The sequence below is a fragment of the Suillus clintonianus genome (genome assembly GCF_016758775.1).
Source record: "Suillus clintonianus strain FC179 chromosome Unknown DEU56scaffold_8, whole genome shotgun sequence".
NCBI lineage: Eukaryota > Fungi > Basidiomycota > Agaricomycetes > Boletales > Suillaceae > Suillus > Suillus clintonianus.
In genome coordinates this window covers 121,002-138,509 of record NW_024539232.1, presented here as the reverse complement: position 1 = coordinate 138,509, position 17,508 = coordinate 121,002, and the positions used below count along the sequence as shown (strand labels likewise).

Genomic DNA, 17,508 nt, shown 5'->3' with positions numbered 1-17,508 from the left:
CAAAGACAAACAACCAATCTAGTGCTCCAGTTCTCGACGCCATTGAAATTCATGTGAGACTTCAAGTTAAGTTTCTCTGCGGACTCTATGGGAGCAGGACAATCATCTGCAGCGCAGGCGCAAAAATCTCATGCTTTGCATGTCTTACGAGTCACTGCTTCATCGCCAGCCTCGCAGACGTCCATAGAGCCATTCTTCGACTTCATTGTCGGCTTCGATGGCAGTGATGCTTTCTACGCAGAGAGCGATATAGATGCTACAGAGCTTGAAAAGATAGTGGAAGAACACGAGGAGAAGACGCTTAATCTTTTAGTCTGGAACAGCAAAACGCGCACAACCCGAGGTGTGTCTGGTGACTGGTCTCAGAGGATATGGTCATGGCGTTAACGATATGACCAAACTTAGTTGTACCAATTGTTCCCTCACGGGCATGGGCTTTGGCACAACAAGCATCGATCCCACAAGACGATGCTGAGAACTCCCCTCAACCTTCCTTGTTGGGTTTGAGCATGCGGATGTGCGAATTCGAGAATGCGACAAATAATGTTTGGCATGTTCTTGAAGTCCTAGAAGGAAGTCCAGCAGAAAGTGCCGGTCTCGTTCCCTATGGGGACTGGATAATAGGATGGTCCGGCGGCATATTGACCGCGGAGAACGACTTTTACGACGTGGTGGAAGCTGTACGACATTATCTGATGATCTTGTGCTATTTTGGACAGCTAAACATTTGTATTCGCAGCATGTTGACAAGCCGTTGCGAGTCTATGTTTATTCGTATGACTTCGAGTATGTTCTAGTGCTGTAGCGCGTGTCTTGCATTTCTCTAACCTGCCACTTCTCAGTAATCTCAGAGAGGTCGTACTAGTGCCCAATCGCCATTGGGGTGGCGAAGGACTCTTGGGATGTGTTTTCGGGTTTGTTTTCTAGAAAATGCAAACGGATCATTGGATTGACATACTTCTGATAGATTTGGCCTTCTCCACCGCATCCCTTCGCACACGGCGGACGGCTCATCAGGCGCTGGCATCCAGAATTCTCATAGTGACCTTGAGGATCAGCAGCTCTTTGTTCCTGCCGATGTTTCACAGGGTTCACGATCTTTAGGTGCAGAAGATCGGCGCCGTCCTTTCGGAGCTTACCAGCGCCCAAGTGACATTGCACATCCCCGTCCCACCCACTATCATGAAGCCACGCAAGGGCGGCGACCTTCTGGCGACGTGATTCGGCGCGATTCAGCGTCAACCTCTTCACGTCCTGGGACACCAAGGCGGTCCGTGAATACACCAAATCCCGCATCACAGACACCGACCGTCAGCCGTTCATTTGGCTCGCTCCTCAATGGTGATTCGTCACCCCGCTCATAGTTTCGTTCTCACTCAAGGATCTACACACATCAAGGTACTGGAACAACAGCGATGTTTTCTGGCCCAAGCCCGAGTGCCCTCCAGTTCAGTACTAGCATGTCTACAGTTATCGGAAAGCCACAAAGCGATGACGAAGATGAGGGAGACAGTGATTTTGATGGAACGGAAGCCACAGATTATGGTAGTCTGACCTCTGTTGAATGATGAGCTTGAGTGGCGCATAATCGGATACATCAGACCATTTAGATTCACGTTACTATAACCAGGTGCACTACGTCGAGCTCTAGGATTTCGTTCACCTCTATAGCTGGTCGAGCGTTGTACGATATATTTATTTACAGGTTCATTAGTCTTCCCCGTGTGTCTGCTCATCGAGCTTGCCACCTCGGCAACCAGCAAATATTGACGCTATTTGCATGCATGTGTTGATGTATGCACTATCAAATGTAGGACAGGCGCTTGCTGGACGACCCCCGCGTTCTTTGTTCATGCCATCTAGATGAAAGACAACCGACGGACCGTAAAAAACAAGGAAAGAGGAAAAGTGTTGTTGAAGTAAATCAGAAACATATATACATGATGTCCTTACAATAATACAGATTCATCGATCCTACTTCTAACTCTCAGTCGATTCCGAATCCCCTGATTTTCCCGTCTTCGGGTTGAACTCTAGGTGCTGTGCAATCAAGGGCCATACTGGATGTATCATATGTCACCTCCCCACGTCGTGAAAATAGATAGTCCCAGCACATACCTTCCTCGAATCCAGGATGTCTTCCGATGCGAATTTGTTGCCACACACTGCGCATCGCATCTGAAGAACGAATATCTCCCCAGTGTTCAAGGAAGAAATTAACTTGAACCTTGCGGACATCCTGAAAGGTCGCAGAGAATGGAGAGAACACCTCGTAAGGAATATTGTCGACAGTGAGCGATTTCTGGATGTGCTGTATCATATGCGTCAATACGATTAGCAGTCGCATGAGACTATGCACTACTTACCTGGTATGCACGCTCCTTCAAATCAAGGAGGCCGAGTTCTACCGTTCCGGTAATAGTAAATGATGCAGAGTCCAGGAAGGTGTGATCAACTCACTGTCTGCCAATCGATACACAGCCTTTGCAGAACACGGAGATGGTCGCCCTGGATGAGCTTGTTGCCACTTTCGAATCCACTCTCTCCTTGAGGTGGGTGTTTCTGTCGAGCCCCCTGATTTTGGAACGTCGAGCAAGTTAGACTGACTATCAGAAGGGGCTTGCGCTGTCGACACTACTGTCGGCGCTTTCTTTTGAGCCGTCGAGCCAAACGACGACGATATAGGGGCGAAGACAATGACATCAGTATAAATCTGTAATGCTCAGGTCATGCATGTACGAAATACACCCCAAACCGCGCTCACATAGTAGAGAACAGCCCTATAAGTTGCATATGCGACGTCCCGAATAAAGACACGCATTTTCTTGGGTCCCGCAAACTCTTTGCCTTCGGCGGGTGCTGTAGGTTTTATCCAATCGTGTGCATTCGTGTCAAGAGCTACGTTATTGCTCCCTGCAATTGGGGACGACGGGTGAGACAGCTTGGGTTGAACAATAGGATTCTGCCCATCTTCCGGACCACTCGTTATTTGTGCATCTGCCTCTACAGAATGGACGCTTGACTCGATGTTAATGGTACTTGCAACTGGCACAGAGGGTCCATCTTCGATCTGCGACTCTACAGTGCCATCAAAACTCGGTTCATCGATTGTTCGTGTCGAGTATTCATCATCTTCGTCGTCCGAATCATCATATTGACGGCTAAGATAGGTGTCGTCGGAGGCACCGTCACAATCATCAATATCATGTTGGTCGAGGTCTGAAGAAGCTTCAGAGAATCCCGAGCTGAACACTAAGAATAATGTAAGTATTCATGATGCATTGTACTGATCGTATTGGCCTTACTAGTCTGAAAGTAATCTGCTCTTTGCAATATCTTTCTGTTGGCGTAGATGCACCTAGAACCCTTTGACCTGCCTCGGCAGGGGAGGACGAACTCGACGTCGGAGTATAGTGGATCATCAAGCAACGACCCTACACGTTCCAAGAAATCCTTCGGTACAAGCTGAGCTGGCGCTGATGGTGGTTGCGCGGGGGCGGCTGGGGATGATGTGATGGTGCAGATGACGAGAAAAGCGTCCTGTTCCTTAACAGCATTTGAATGATAGTATACATGATCTCGTCTCGCAAATTGTGCCCTGTTCAAATATGTGCCAAGATATCTCATGAATAACAGAATGCACGCACCATCCCCAATTGGCTGTCTGTATGAGCCAACTACTAAGCATCGATCGAAAAGTTAACCGGAGAATATACCTTCGACGAGAATGAATGATTGTGGGCTTCTTTGATATTGAACAGAGCGGTCTTCCCGAGACTATGAAAAGAATCAGCTGTGGACGAATCATAAACACGTGAAGTCTGACCTTCGAAGCTCAAAATTGAATTTGTAGACGCCCTCTCGTACCCACCTATGCATTCCAGGTTAGTGTGCGCAAGGATAGCCGAAGCCTCCAGAAAACGTACTTTCCGTCTACCGCATTGTCTTTTTCTTCAGCAGTGGGCTAGAGATGACAGCGTCAACTAACGAGTTCGTGACGCAAGGAACAAAGGAGCGCACTTCACAGGACAAATACAAGCTCACGAACCCTCCGCCCTCCGTCCCAGAGTTCGCATAGAAAAGAATCTGCACGGCGGTATTCATGAGGCTAGCCGAAGAGATATGCAATGTAACGCATACCTGCCAGCGTCCACCTCCAAATCTGACAGACTTTGTAACCTTTGACTTCGATTCACCTTTGCTACAATTCTGGTCAGCGGTAGCGGGGGGTATTTCGATGCCATTACCTCGATTCAAAGATATTCTTGAGACCACGAAGGGTCCATTCGAAGGTGACTGCAGTACTTTCTTGGATGTCTGTTTGGTCCGACATCACGAATCACGATGTAATGGTTTAGTGCCGAAAATCAGTGGGTGTGAGAATCAAAGACTAGTCATGAGTACAACACGAGAGATGTGGATGATAGATGCTCTATTACGTTGAACAGTGTGGTAAACATGTGTGCGATGACAAGCTATGCTGGATCTTACTAAGTTCAATGAGGTAGCCCCTGTCCGTCGCTAAATAGGTACTTGTAAACACTAGTCACGGTACTGCAGGGACATGTATGAAAAAAATCAAACTGCGTAGAAGCTAGTGCGAAATAATTTGCTTTTAGTATCCATTGGTATCCAAAAAAAGTATCCTTCAAGCCGATTGGTCCGGGCCAGGGGAATTCTACTTTCCTTCAATAGTCAACGCGTTCATCTCCTTGCTCATGAGCCTGAGAGTCTCCACGGGGTACGAATGATCAACTATAGTGAAAGAGACCCCCGCGCATGAATACAAGTGATCATAAGTATCACTAGCTTCGGTGGGATCATGGTCCTGGCTCGGGTCATAACCGGGGAGAATCCGCTTGATTGGGATGAGCTGTAATTTCACTTTCGGAGCCGACCCACATGGAATGAAGGCACGAATCAGAAGCTTTTGCCCCGGCGTCTTGCTGTTCCGTGCCAGCTCCACCATAGTATCCCACTTTTGCTGCATCAGCCTGTCGCACTTGCAGGTCTCTGGCACGGGAAGCGTTTCCGTGCAGCCGATACCGATGCGGAAAGGGATGCTGGTGTAGTCAATCTCAACGACTGCGGGTCCCGGAGCATGCTTTGCCGCTATCTCAGATATTCGCTCGTTCTGATAGGAGAGATCAGACGCAATGATGCGATCAAGGAACCGGAGATCACGAGTAGAAATACGGGACATGACTCCTTCTGCGAGGAATTTGTGAAATTCGCATCAGTTGCAAATTTGTAAAACACGTACTGGCCCGACGAGCTTGTATTCCGCGACAATACGTTTGATGGCCGCCTTGTTTCCAATCGTAAATCTGACACTCCCTACTGCAGTAATGCACGTGAAGGCAACCAGCGCAGCGCTTGAAGGTGCCTGCTGCTCCGGATTTATTGCACTAGAGAAGAATCACTAAGAATATGAGGGATGTATGAGATGATACGCACCTTCGAGCTTTGACAAGAGTCGGCATGTGCCTCATCGACGTCATCAGTCTCCAACAAGTCAAGTCGGGTCTTCACAAGTGCCTCCAATGTGGACCAGTGTTTGTGCATTGGACCATCCGGCTTCGGCCTATCCACCGTCTTAACGGCGTTAACGGCCTTGATGGACCGACCCATCACCTTAAGTACGGAACGAAAAATCGCATACTTGGGGAAAATGGTTGAAAGAAGAAGCCAGAGTGGCTCCCAGTCTTCTTCGTTATTATCCTTGAGGTGTCTTACCCAGGGCTCGACCGCTAGCAGTGAGGGCAACAGGCCTGCCTCTAAGACCTCGGAAATCCAGGGTAGCCCATCCGTGTCTTCCACGTACGCCCTGATATACCAACACGCGTACGAAATGGCCTTGGCCACTAAGTAACGCTGCTTGGAAGAGTGGGGCCGCTGGGATACCATAGTAGTAATAACGCCTGCTGCTTTCTGCATCGAGTGTTGCATAAGCAACGGGATGCGAATTGTATTGTTTACGGAAAGGGAGGTCAGAAGGTGGATATCCCAGATAATCAAGTCGTAATCAATGGGGTGTTGTGCAAGGTCATGCTCCAGATGATCAAGAGCTGTGGCAGCGATCTTTGCTCCGTCATTGTTAAACGGGCGCATGATTTCGAGCCAATTCCAATTCTCCGTCTCAGAAAATGTGCACATCCAGGAATCCAGAATGGCTGGTGTACGAATAATCGGAGGGGGGCCAGGGATGTCATCGTGTTGCATGCAGGAGCTGAAAAGACGATCCTTTGTTTCCAAGTCCCACAGACCGAACAACAAAGATACGACTCCGGGGCTAGACAGGACAATAGGAAGCGTGTCCCCGAGGAGATCATGCCTGCAGATGCCCAGGAAGTCGACGATCGCTCGCTTGGCGAGGATACGCATGCTTTTATCGACGCTTTTTTTGTACACATAGTCTGTCCCCAAGAAAAGCAGCCATTCGCGAATGATGGGCCAGCGAGTAGACAGTGTGTTAAGCATTCTGGCAGTGTAGACGGAGCGACCAAGCCAGAATGGCATGAACGAAGCTAGGCCTCGCAAAGCCAAAGCCTGCTGCATGGGCTGAGCGATGAGGCCGCGCTTGACTCGTTGGAGATGAACTGAGTCTACGATGCCAAAGAGCGCGACTGTGATTTGAAACACATCGGGGAAAGGGCAGTCGTCCCTCAGAGCATAGAGAGTGGCTTGGGCGACAGAGTCAAAAGATCCTTGGCTCAAGTCGTCTAAAATATTCTAGATATCAAAGAATATGGTTAATGAAATGTCTGATGATGGGCCAGAAGCACGACAAACCTTGAGTTCATTGGAAGACATGACGAGTTGGCCTGGTTGAGGGACACTAATTTGCCCATTGTCGACTCGAATTATATATGCCCCTCCATAGGCTGGGTTTTATTGCATATACATATATCGGATTTATTCGAACGATCTGGCAGTGAACGTGCCGCCGGTGACTCGCAGAACAAAGCACAGCACTTCAGATCTGAAGATGAGGGAGGACTTCTGAATTCTGCAAGCGTTGTTGACTACCGGATATGAGGCGAAATGTTCGCATAAATTGAGATGCATTTGAACAGTGGAGTCTAGGTTCCATAGATCCAAGTACTTGTGAGTGCCACACATGACCACATGTGGAGTCTAGGTCCACCGGAGGTGCTTCTGCTTGTAGTGCCGGTCCTTGCCGGATTTACGTTTGCATGTCGAACCTATCACTGGACCGTATTGGCCGCCTGGCGCCGCATCTTCCACCGTATTCGCGTCCTACTGTCCATGTTGCTGGCACGAATGGCAAAGGAAGTGTCACTTGTATCTTATCATCCATCTTCCTCGCGTCGGGTCTTACTGTTGGTCGATTCAACAGCCCTCATCTCACATCCGTCCAAGACTCCATTCTGATCAATGAACAGAGCATTTCATTCGAGGAATACAGTCTTGTACGCGCAGCTGTTCAGAGCGCGGACCAAGAACATGGCACCGAGATTACCACTTTCGAAATCCTGACACTCGTTGCACTGCAGGTCTTCGAGAAACTTAGAGTAGATGTCGTAGTCGTTGAGGTGGGCATGGGTGGTCGCCTGGACGCAACCAATATCATGCCAGACGAGTCCATACTCCTCTCTCTTCTCACGGCAGTCGACCTTGATCATCAGACCTTCCTTGGAAATACCGTCGAACTCATCGCAAAGGAGAAGGCAAGCATTGCGAGGAAGAACAAGCCTTTTGTCTTAGGCATCCAGAAACATGCTGCTGTCGAGAATGTTGTGCGGTCTGTCGTCGAGCAGACCGGTGGTTACTTCATAGCAACTCACTTGGCGCAGCGACGAGCGTGGGATGAGACTATAGATGGTCCACCGCCACCTACTTTCTCCCTGGATGCAGAATCCTTCAGCCCCCCGCCTGCTCAACCTATTACATTCACCAATTCGGTTTTCCCCAACAACTTATCAGCACTTCTTTATTTGAATGGAGCCCATCAGGTGGAAAACTTGAGTCTCGTATTGACTGTCATATCTACGCTTATGACGCACCCATCGTGTGCATCGAGGATGCCCAACGATTTTAGCGAGCGTGTTTTGGAAAACATTCAGGCAGGCATTAGAAACGCGACTTGGCGAGGTCGCTTATCATTCCATCGACTTGCGGTTTCCTCACCTATTCCGCGGGTGATCACTGTACTTGCCGATGGCGCCCACAATCGCGCGTCATCGGAAACCCTCGCTTCATACGTATCGAACCTCATTACGATGTTGGACGGAAATCCACAAGCGCGGATATTACGATTAACTTATATCCTCGCCCTTTCCCATTCTCCCCCTAAAACGCCGAGGGATACCCTATCCCCGCTCTTCGCCTTTCGAAGCGGCATACAGCTTTCAATACAAACAAAAGTTGCCGCGGTACGATTCACCTCCCCAGAAGGCATGCCTTGGATAACATCTGTTCCGCCGTCTGAGATCGCCGCAACCGTGCGTGAGTCCATATCAGGTGCAGGGTTGTGGGTTGCGTCCGACGAAGGAGAGATTCAGGGGCAACTTGAGAGTGCATTGGAATGGGCGACTGCGGAGAGGACGGAAGGAGAAGATGGGGTGCACGAGCTAGTGGTTGTCGCGGGGAGCCTATACCTCGTTGCGGATTTTTACCGTCTTCTTGCGAGGCAGGAGGCGAACCCCATTTGACAAGGGACAACTGGTCGGACCGAAATGGGTACACTTGTTTCGAACCATCTTTTTTTCTGGTCCAATTATTGCAGACGTCCTCAGAAAGTTTGTCACAATCAGGGTTCTGGCACCACGTGGGGTTTTTTGTTGTGAGGGACAGGTGAAGGATTCGATGATCGGCGGCGTATAACAAGCCTCAAGCAGCCTAGCAGTACTTGGCTTGTATAGAATGTGCAGGTCATGCTTGCCTTGCTGTCCGATATCAGCGTATCTGTCTGATCACTCGGCTCTGAGACTCCTACCAATGATATTTTGATCTAGCTATAGCAAGACAGGTTACGGCTGCCTCTTCTACCCTCTTCTACCCTCTTCTACCTCGTGGAGTTGTTTGCGAGTACGATGCTACCAGGAAGGTGAAAAGGTTTGCTCTTCTGTGATATTGTGATCGGCCACTCAGATCATCCACTGACAGCTGCCAATCAAACATGGTCCACTAGCAGCAGCCACCATTCCAAGTATCCTCGAGGTCCGAAGCACGAACCTGACAATTGAGTGACTCCATCGTGACTCGTCAAGCGAAGAATGGCGACATCTTCGTGGGCGCCGGCTCGAAGTCTCCATTGCCTTGGAAGGTGATGGAAGTGATGATCATTTCTGGTGGGTGAAATTGGTGGATGCTGCTAATTCGTTGATAAACGCTTTGGATGGCGCACGATTCCGCTGTTACGAAACGGCTCTGCAGTACACGTTGCGCGAATCCATCATGATAAGGAGGATTTGAATTGATATTCTGGAGCCATTGCCACCAGAGATGTGCGAAGGGACACAGGAACTGGCAATGGCGATGGCATGAAGCGCCTAGCCTTTGAAATGGGGGTAGTGTCACCAAACTTGCGTCGGAAACAGGGGCTCCAAATACGCTACTCACCAGCACATGTTTCTGAGTCCATGCCTCTGCAACGCCCACGTCGAAAGAACTAAACAGAAGTCCAGTAATGCGGCTATTGTGTTTTCGAGAGTTGCCGGCAGGCCGTAGAATGAGGATCTCTGAAATGGTCAATGCGCAATGCGCAACCTATTATTGTGTTGCCTTGTCAACAGGACGGACCGTGGCTGATACACCATGAGTCGCCATACCATGGCCTACGAAGGCCCAAGTCACCTAAAACATTGAGATATTTGCTTGCAAACTCTTATGCTCGTATGTGGATGAGGGAGCAACGGAGGCAGCGGAGGAGCATAAACGTCATCTAATCAAGTTAAAGCATTGACGATGATGTGACTGTGTGATATGTCTGGAGGGGTCCCACGACACTATAGTTGTGGTTACCAGTCAAGCTGATCTGCGCGTTGTCTTCCTTTCCACCATCTCTCCTTGTCTCTCTTCCCTGTTTTTTTTTTCAGAGCTCGCGCGCTGCAAGCCAGCCTCCATCAAGAGAGGCGTCCACTCGCTATTTCGTATTTATTTTTTCTAGCCAGCCGCTTCACATCGCCTATTTGAATCAAGCAATACCCGCCGAATGTCCAGTACAGAGCCATCAAGAAGACCACCTCTTGCCGGTAAACCGCCATTTGCAACAGACGATCCAGACGAACTTTTCGACCAGCCGCCGCCTTCTAAGCGCCGTGTTCGTAAACCAGCAGAAGCCAATCCCAACGACCGTACTTCTGCCTATAACATGTATGTTCACACGCTTCGTTTTTTCAACTTCAGAGAAGCTGGCGGATAAACTCACTGGATACTTTACAGGTACGATCAATATCTTGACCATGGAGATACCTCCAACCGCCAGTCGGGTTTCGGTGCAGTAGGCCTAGGTTTCATGACTGGGGACTTGAGTGACGATGATGACGAGGACGTCCTTATGCATAAGCCTCCTATGGCAACCGAGTCTAAGCACAGTGGTACCATGAATGCAGCCCCGATACCCCTCGCTGCTCCGCGTCCTGGTTATCCAGCACCCGTCTCAGCACTCAATGTACCATCTCCCGCTGCAACACCCGAAATGAGACAGATCACTCAGCCGCCTCCTGCGCACCAGCCTCCACAACCCATGCCAAATGCACTGAGAGCCAATCACCCACCAGCAAACATAAATATTCATTCACCACGTATGCCTGTGCCAATTTACGAGACTCCTTCCCCTCGTCCATCAGTCCCAAACGCTCCGCATCCCCTCCAGCCTCCCATGACTCCGATTACTCCCGTCTTTGCTCGTCCTGCCAAGTCGCCCGCCCCCAGAGATATCCAGTTCAACGACACAATCATTCGTGGAGGCTCAGAGGACAACTTGGTGCCGAAACGCGGTGAGAGAACAGACGACTTCTGGAGGAGGTTCAGCATTGTTGCGAGGGACGAGAAGAAGACGAGCTCTTGGTTGATAAAGACGCAGAATGGGAGTTCAAAATTGTCACGCTGGGTGTGGTTCATTGGGATGGTGCTTTTAATAGTATGTTCCTTCTTTCAATTTTTCCTGCAGCTGAACTCATCTGTTTTTAGTGCATTGCTGCTGGTGTTGGAATCGGCTGGTACATCTCTCATAAGTCGACATCGAACACGGCTCCAAAGGCACTCGGAGGCAGCGCTAACGAAACAATGGGCCCCTCCAGTACTCTGGCCTCAGTCACGGTTTCTACATCTTCATCATTACACGTTTCGCCTACGAACACGGTTGCACGCCGTTACGAGGCAGAGCCTACACCTGCTATTCGCGAGACGGTTGAAGAGATCTTGGAGGGCATTGCCCAAGCTCCTGCGGCAAAACCAGACATTCCTGCGGGAAGGAGTAGGAAGCATCGCAGCCGTGTCGAGATCCAGTTCTAAGCTGCGCTTCTTGCACTCTGCCCCCGTTTCAGCCCCCATCCATGATTTAGGGTTCATGCTCGGATCTTCATCTAGGTAGACAATATGCTTCTGGTTACTTACAAGCCTTAACCCGTGCCTTTTTATTGGGGTATGCATCCATAAGGATGAACCCCTGTCCGTTCGTTTAATCAATCTCATCACCAGCAGGATGGATCTGTACTTATCAGCTATTGCAGCTCGGTTTCTATCGCATTTTTCACTTATATCCATTCTTCACGTTCATCCGACGATTTGTTTTTGTTTCATCCCCTGAACACATTCCGTCCCGTGTGGCGTGCACGTACCTTTCACAACTTTTATACCATATAGATACATTGGCAGAACACGATTGCTTGGGCACAGGAATTTAGGCTGCTACATGGGCATGTGTTACTCCACGGTCTACCGCGGATGATCGCCCCAATCCGCACTGCCTGCTTGGAAAGAAATATATTTATTATACCAGGTGGTCATGGATTATGATGCCAGCATTAACATTAATCACAGTACATAGGGTACCCGTCCAATGGGACTCAGTATGCAGGGTCTAAAAAGTATGTATGAATCAAAAAATAATCGATTTCGTAAGTAGCTTCCTCGTCACTCAAGGCGCTGAGAGGCCCCAGACTCAACCGCGCAGCCTCTTCGTTGGTCGGTCCTCATCCTCCTCCTCCTCGACCTTCTCCTTCTTCTTTAACTTGGACGTGGGCTGTGGGACCTTGACATCCTCAAGTATGTCCACCTCCGCATCCGATGAATCGTTATCAGCTTGCCCAAGCTCTTCGCTTTTCCGTTTGCGTTTCGCGTCCTCTTCCTTCGCCGCCCTCGAAACTTTCCATTCCTTAGAAAGAACTTTAATCCGCTTAATAAGATCCTGCCGGGAGTGTTGTACTACAGACTCGTTCCAGTCGACTTTGCGCTGCTCAGCAGGATATATTTTCTTGCTCTTCAGAACAGAGGGTTGATGTCAGTCAGGTACTCAAATGCAAGGACAAGACAAGCTACGCACTCGGTGGATGAGATCAAAGTAGTGAACGGGATCTTCAAGGAAGGTCTTAGCGAAATGTAGCAGGTAAATTCCGCAGTCGGCGAAGTTGGGCTGCGATGGGACCTGGAGGCGGAGCGTTAGAATTTATTGATTTCTGGCAAAACGGGACAAACGCACCTGCGCAAACTTGACTTCAGCAATCCTCACCTCGTCATATTGTCGCTTGTCTTTCGCTTCAGCCTGAAGCCAGTACCTCAATACTTTCTGTGCTTGAGGGTGCCGTGAACCTAGGGAATCTAGCGTGAAGATCCAAGTCCTATGACGCGTTATAAGGATTACTCAAATGCGCATGCGTTTCAAAGCTTACCGAAGAGGATCATTGGAAGTTTGAGTGGTCTGAGTGGCCAGATTGGATTGAACGTCCAACATAGCATCTACTTCTCGCTCGTTCTTCTCGTCCTCATTGCGTTCGTCCTCCTCTTCAGAATCAGGTACAAAAGCTGGCTCGACAGCCTTCTGCTTCCCCTTGTTGCTGGCAGAGGATCCATAAAACCGAGTTGGAGGGATACCAGTCATACGAGACGGAGGTTTCGATGACTGAGCGCTAGGAGGCTCGGAGACATGAGTTGAAGTTGATGCATCAGAAGATGGAAGAATATCCTTCGACTCGGTCCCTTCTGTGATTAAGTCTATGTCGATCACGGTGACGTCAACGTCCATCGGTTCCAGACGTGGAGAAGAAGTCGGTAAGAACAAATCTTGTGATTCGACAGACATCAATCTCCCCGAAGCCTGACTAACAGATGTAGACCTGTTTCGCGTAGATACAGGCTTGGATGATGAGGCCCTGCGTGGTTTCTCAGGAAGATTGTTGGATATTGAACATGACTGTGAGAATTCCACAGGTGAGATGTCATCCATGTCTTCATCTTGTGTAATACTTGGTGTGGACGCGCAAGTGGCGTGCAGTGAGGCCGCTTCAGCATCTGGCTCTGATCGTGCTTCCAGGGCTGGTAGGTCGTGGGTTGGTGCAGCCTGCGGTTCGATCGCAGGATTTACGTCTTGTTCAGCAGTAGTCTTTCGCCGTAGCTTTCCTCGCTGAGAAAGAGAAGGTTCCTTCTGAGGGAGAGGTGGGAGAAGAGTATGCTCGGGTTCGTAAATGATGGCGAGGTACCAGTGAAGACTTGAAACGGAGTCAGCGAGTGCCAACCTCGTTAAGGCCATACTCACTTCTCGTTGATCGGGACAACGATGTATTTCTTCGAGAATATGTCGACCCTGGACGTCCATTTCTTCACGCTTTGGTATCCTTCGTCCAAGCTTGTAGGCAAGATTCATTTCGGAAGTTGCAAAATAAAATTGTGGAGACTTGCCTTTTCTTATTGTTGAGCTTCTTGTAGAAGAACGAACTGAAGACGTGAATTTGTTCTGCAAGATCCGGGTTTTCCTTCTTAATATCAGTAAGCCAAAGCCTGCATAATTTCAGCAACACGCTCAATAAATGACGGGTAACCGTACTTCAAGCCGAACTCTATCAATGTATCATTGAGGAACTCGTGCGGTCTGAGCCTGTTCAAATCGCTGCCCATAATGTTCAATGCACCAGGGCCAGATGGGGGGTATACGAGAATTCTAGTCAAAAGACATGAGAAATGAAATGAAGTGCTACTGATGAAAGATTCGCACAATTCTTCAGGATCTGCTATGGGAGGAGACTCTGGTGTAATTTCCGGTGCTGCTGCAGCAGAACGCCGTGATGAACGGCGTAACGATGTGTTGGCCTCAGAGTTTACTGGTTTGCTATAAAGATTGTAGGTCATCAACTAGAATCGATGCAATCACGGGGTAACCTACGGATCAGGTGTCAGACGTGTTCCAGACTTGACTGTCGAGCTATGTACATCTGGCGGAGGAGATGTATTCATGATGGAAGGGGCTATCGACTCGTGGCGAGAATTAGACGAACGATGACTCGTCTGTTGGAACATTTCTGCGTGCCGCTGAACCTCTTCCCAGAGTGCTCCAGTTGGTCTGCCTGCAATCAGGTAAGTTCTCATTGGGTGGTCAATGGCTTCGTACCTGGCGACCGTGTGTTTACGTGCCGATCTAGTTAGGCGAGACCTTAGTTCCTGATAGATCGTTTGCGTCCATCCTTTGGCTTCGTTCGTGCTGAAAAAGAAAGTAAGGCTCCCATGTCCGCGATTCTGTCCTGAGCGCAGCGGTTCAGTGCATGATGCACCCATCGGAATGGTACACGTACCAGGTGTAAAAAACTCGCTTATTGAATGACCGTTATCACGAACTTCGCAGTCTCTCCCCATCTGTAGCTGTATGACTACATTGTCTTTCAAGGATTTCTCATCGTCAACTGTAACCTAATCGATATCAAAAAGAGTGTCGCATAATTCATGTAGGAAACGTACTATTACGTTGTCAAACCAATTATGTTGGAACTGGTAAGAGGCCACATTGAGATGTCTGCTCGTCGGGTCATACACAAAGAGAGGGGGTTCGGAACCATCTTCTGCACTGAATATTTTCAAACCAATTGCCCATGCTTGCAAAGGGAGCGTCAGGGGAGGGCCTTTCGTGCGGGGAGGCCCTTTCGTGCGGGGAGGGCCCTTCGTGCGAGGAAGCTCCTTGGATGTGAATTGCGTGGACGACGTCGTAATATGATCAAACTGCGATTGAGACGTCGAGACAGTCTGATTGAAGGCATGAGTCATAACAAAAGAAAACGCATTGATGATGAACCTTGGTTGTTTTCCTGGGTTTCATATTCTTCGCAATTCCGGGGCCGCCGCTGAGTGCATCTCGCCCCCGTAAATCAATGAATGGATCCTCGAACACTTTGCGATTCTTGCTGACAACACCAGGCGGTATGGGTGTAAGTATTGCAGCTGGCTGCGATCGAGGTTTCCGAGGGGGCAAAGGCCGGTCGTTGCCTGCCTCCGACGGAAAGTCTTCAATATCATCAACTTGATCAGACACAACCTCGGTGTAAGCTTGTGTGGTGGGAGAGGAATCCTTTCCTTTGCCCTTCCTGGAGTCAGCATATTGCGGGCCACCTGGAAAGGTCTGGAAAGGATGAGGATGAAGATTCATAGGGTCTGGTGAAGACGACGAAGGAAGAGGACGATGTACAGGTACTCCAATATCCTCTTCATCTGACAGTACTACAACCTCTTGACCAGCGGGATGCATGTGGTGCGCAGGTGTACTCTTCATTCTACAAGATCGGTCGATGACTTGCACCTCAGCATCTAAATGTCCTGTATGTCTTAAGGGAGCACGGGTGTTGTTTGTGATGCGCGTATTATGAACCTGCCTAGCAGAGCTCTTGGAGAATGTGTGGTCAAGTTTGGAGCGCTTGGGTTCTGGTGGCCATGATGTTCGTGGGTTGGTAGTGAGAATTGTCTTTCGCGCATTCGGATTTCCAACTTGAGGGGGTTGCGGACGTCGTGAAAGAGTGTCGGTGTCTAATTTGTCGTAGGGGCTTGCTGCTGGCCCGAGGCGTGCGTTACGCTACATTACATTAAGGATTAACACCAAAGTTGGATCGGATGGGTGTTAGCTCACTCACTGTATTCGATGGGGCGGTTATTGGAGTAGGAGAATTTTTCCATGCCCCTCTTTCGAGCTTCATTCAGAATGATCTAACGAATTTAAGAATCAGACGTACGAATTACTAGATGCATCTCGGTAGTTGGACGGCCCTGAAGCGCCGTGCAGACTGTTGACCTGTTTTCTTTGAGAGGCTGTAAAATCCATTTGCGCCCCTTGCAGCCGAGCGGAAAGCACTTCGTCGCGTGCCAGTGGGAGCAAGAAGACGACCAGCCCACAGGTGGCTGCAAGACCCTTCGCTTACCCAGATTGAGCTCAATGCTCAATTGTTCACTTGCTCATGTAGTCCTACTTAGGCAATTTAGTCACGAAGCAAACACGGTCTCTGGTGCACACAAACGTTCTACTTACTCGGACAACAGGTATGGTAAAGTAACACACGTCTGATCATGCTGTATTTACTTGGAACTAGATGACCACCCGCACTTGCACGAAGCTTAAATCATGCTTTTGTAAGTAAAAAAACCCTCCCCGAGTCCCAGAGTCTTGACATGTTTTTAAATAACTGGGATTGGTAACCAACTTCCTGGGCGCCCGATGGTGTATTTCACGGATTTCTTTTCTGCTAACCAGCGCTAGTCTCCCGTAGGCAGACCAATGGGAGGAAGTCAGTTGCAACTGGTTCTTTCACCCACCCACTGGCAGGCGTCAAGGTCCTGCGGTGGCGTCTCGTTTCATTTCCGGTGGTACAGAATGGAACTCGGGCCCCGGGATGGAGTTCAAGGGACTCTGCAAAAATAAAACAATTCTCTTCTTGAGCACCAGGCTCGTTGGGACCTTGGAAAGTGCTAGTGCTGGCCAGTGCGCGCCACCCACCACGAGTTTTAGGAGAACCACCATGAGATCATTCAGAACTTGTCACATAAAGTCTGCAAGCTCGACGTCCGAAAGATCTAGTGAAGCAATCATACGGGTAAGATCCTCCTCGTAGTTGTCACTTTCTCTTGGATGAGGGACCGGACGTGGTCACTGGCAAGAACCAGGTTGAACGGCAAGAGAGAATTCGAAATATGTAACCACGCTCCAAGAGCCTAGTACGTATGTGAGATATTTGATGTTCAGTCTCGGAGTGACGGGTAGTATGTTGCAACGTAGTCTCCCGTAGGCAGACCCTAATAGAAGAAATGCCGTGATCAACAGTACGGACTTGCCGGTTTGGAGAACTTCGTTTGTAATGTATGCCTCGTCTGTGCCACAAACTTCATACGTGTCTGGTGTGTCCTAAGAATAAAAAGCACACCGCATCTATCAGTCACCCATTCTTTGCTGTATTTGAATCACGTAACTTACCGTCCGGTCCAACCTAACCTTGGAGTTGATGAACATCGTAACCTCAGTTGGTATCGAGTGAATGAACAACAAAGACGTCATACCTTCACATTTTCTTTGATGGT

General features: G+C 49.2%; 7 protein-coding genes across 7 annotated transcripts; 3 read left to right on the top strand and 4 right to left on the bottom strand.

Annotated features, from left to right (window-relative positions):
• Nucleotides 1–13: 13 nt before the first annotated feature.
• Nucleotides 14–1,888, top strand: DEU56DRAFT_879926 (GRASP55/65 PDZ-like domain-containing protein). Its single transcript, XM_041356076.1, has 6 exons — nt 14–343; nt 406–680; nt 740–786; nt 843–914; nt 968–1,341; nt 1,399–1,888. Exons 1-6 carry the CDS (start codon nt 88–90, stop codon nt 1,566–1,568), a joined length of 1,194 nt encoding a protein of 397 aa, XP_041213121.1. The 5' UTR covers nt 14–87; the 3' UTR covers nt 1,569–1,888.
• On the bottom strand, nt 1,889–4,459 carry DEU56DRAFT_777393 (uncharacterized protein). The gene is made up of 13 exons (XM_041351765.1): nt 4,248–4,459; nt 4,141–4,201; nt 4,021–4,086; nt 3,927–3,964; nt 3,827–3,871; nt 3,717–3,777; nt 3,648–3,664; nt 3,306–3,598; nt 2,765–3,252; nt 2,461–2,713; nt 2,367–2,404; nt 2,119–2,311; nt 1,889–2,060 (listed from the first exon to the last, which is right to left on the bottom strand). Exons 1-13 carry the CDS (start codon nt 4,331–4,333, stop codon nt 1,981–1,983), a joined length of 1,719 nt encoding a protein of 572 aa, XP_041213120.1. The 5' UTR covers nt 4,334–4,459; the 3' UTR covers nt 1,889–1,980.
• On the bottom strand, nt 4,460–7,127 carry DEU56DRAFT_777390 (uncharacterized protein). Its single transcript, XM_041351764.1, has 4 exons — nt 6,793–7,127; nt 5,458–6,732; nt 5,264–5,408; nt 4,460–5,211 (listed from the first exon to the last, which is right to left on the bottom strand). The coding sequence occupies exons 1-4, from the start codon at nt 6,811–6,813 to the stop codon at nt 4,679–4,681; spliced, it is 1,974 nt and encodes a 657-aa protein (XP_041213119.1). The 5' UTR covers nt 6,814–7,127; the 3' UTR covers nt 4,460–4,678.
• A 69-nt stretch (nt 7,128–7,196) lies between these two features.
• On the top strand, nt 7,197–8,675 carry DEU56DRAFT_752271 (Mur ligase; the record flags this gene model as incomplete). The annotated part of the gene is made up of 1 exon (XM_041349620.1): nt 7,197–8,675. The coding sequence occupies one exon, from the start codon at nt 7,197–7,199 to the stop codon at nt 8,673–8,675; it is 1,479 nt and encodes a 492-aa protein (XP_041213118.1).
• Nucleotides 8,676–10,177: 1,502 nt separating this feature from the next.
• Nucleotides 10,178–11,481, top strand: DEU56DRAFT_908197 (uncharacterized protein; the record flags this gene model as incomplete). The annotated part of the gene is made up of 3 exons (XM_041356973.1): nt 10,178–10,338; nt 10,408–11,107; nt 11,158–11,481. 3 exons carry the CDS (start codon nt 10,178–10,180, stop codon nt 11,479–11,481), a joined length of 1,185 nt encoding a protein of 394 aa, XP_041213117.1.
• A 364-nt stretch (nt 11,482–11,845) lies between these two features.
• DEU56DRAFT_547268 (uncharacterized protein) lies at nt 11,846–14,082 on the bottom strand. Its single transcript, XM_041346738.1, has 6 exons — nt 14,009–14,082; nt 13,864–13,962; nt 12,858–13,810; nt 12,668–12,806; nt 12,512–12,613; nt 11,846–12,448 (listed from the first exon to the last, which is right to left on the bottom strand). Exons 3-6 carry the CDS (start codon nt 13,778–13,780, stop codon nt 12,131–12,133), a joined length of 1,482 nt encoding a protein of 493 aa, XP_041213116.1. The 5' UTR covers nt 13,781–13,810; nt 13,864–13,962; nt 14,009–14,082; the 3' UTR covers nt 11,846–12,130.
• Nucleotides 14,083–14,647: 565 nt separating this feature from the next.
• On the bottom strand, nt 14,648–15,993 carry DEU56DRAFT_547202 (uncharacterized protein). The gene is made up of 4 exons (XM_041346737.1): nt 15,245–15,993; nt 14,914–15,171; nt 14,751–14,858; nt 14,648–14,699 (listed from the first exon to the last, which is right to left on the bottom strand). The coding sequence occupies exons 1-3, from the start codon at nt 15,716–15,718 to the stop codon at nt 14,838–14,840; spliced, it is 753 nt and encodes a 250-aa protein (XP_041213115.1). The 5' UTR covers nt 15,719–15,993; the 3' UTR covers nt 14,648–14,699; nt 14,751–14,837.
• Nucleotides 15,994–17,508: the final 1,515 nt, after the last annotated feature.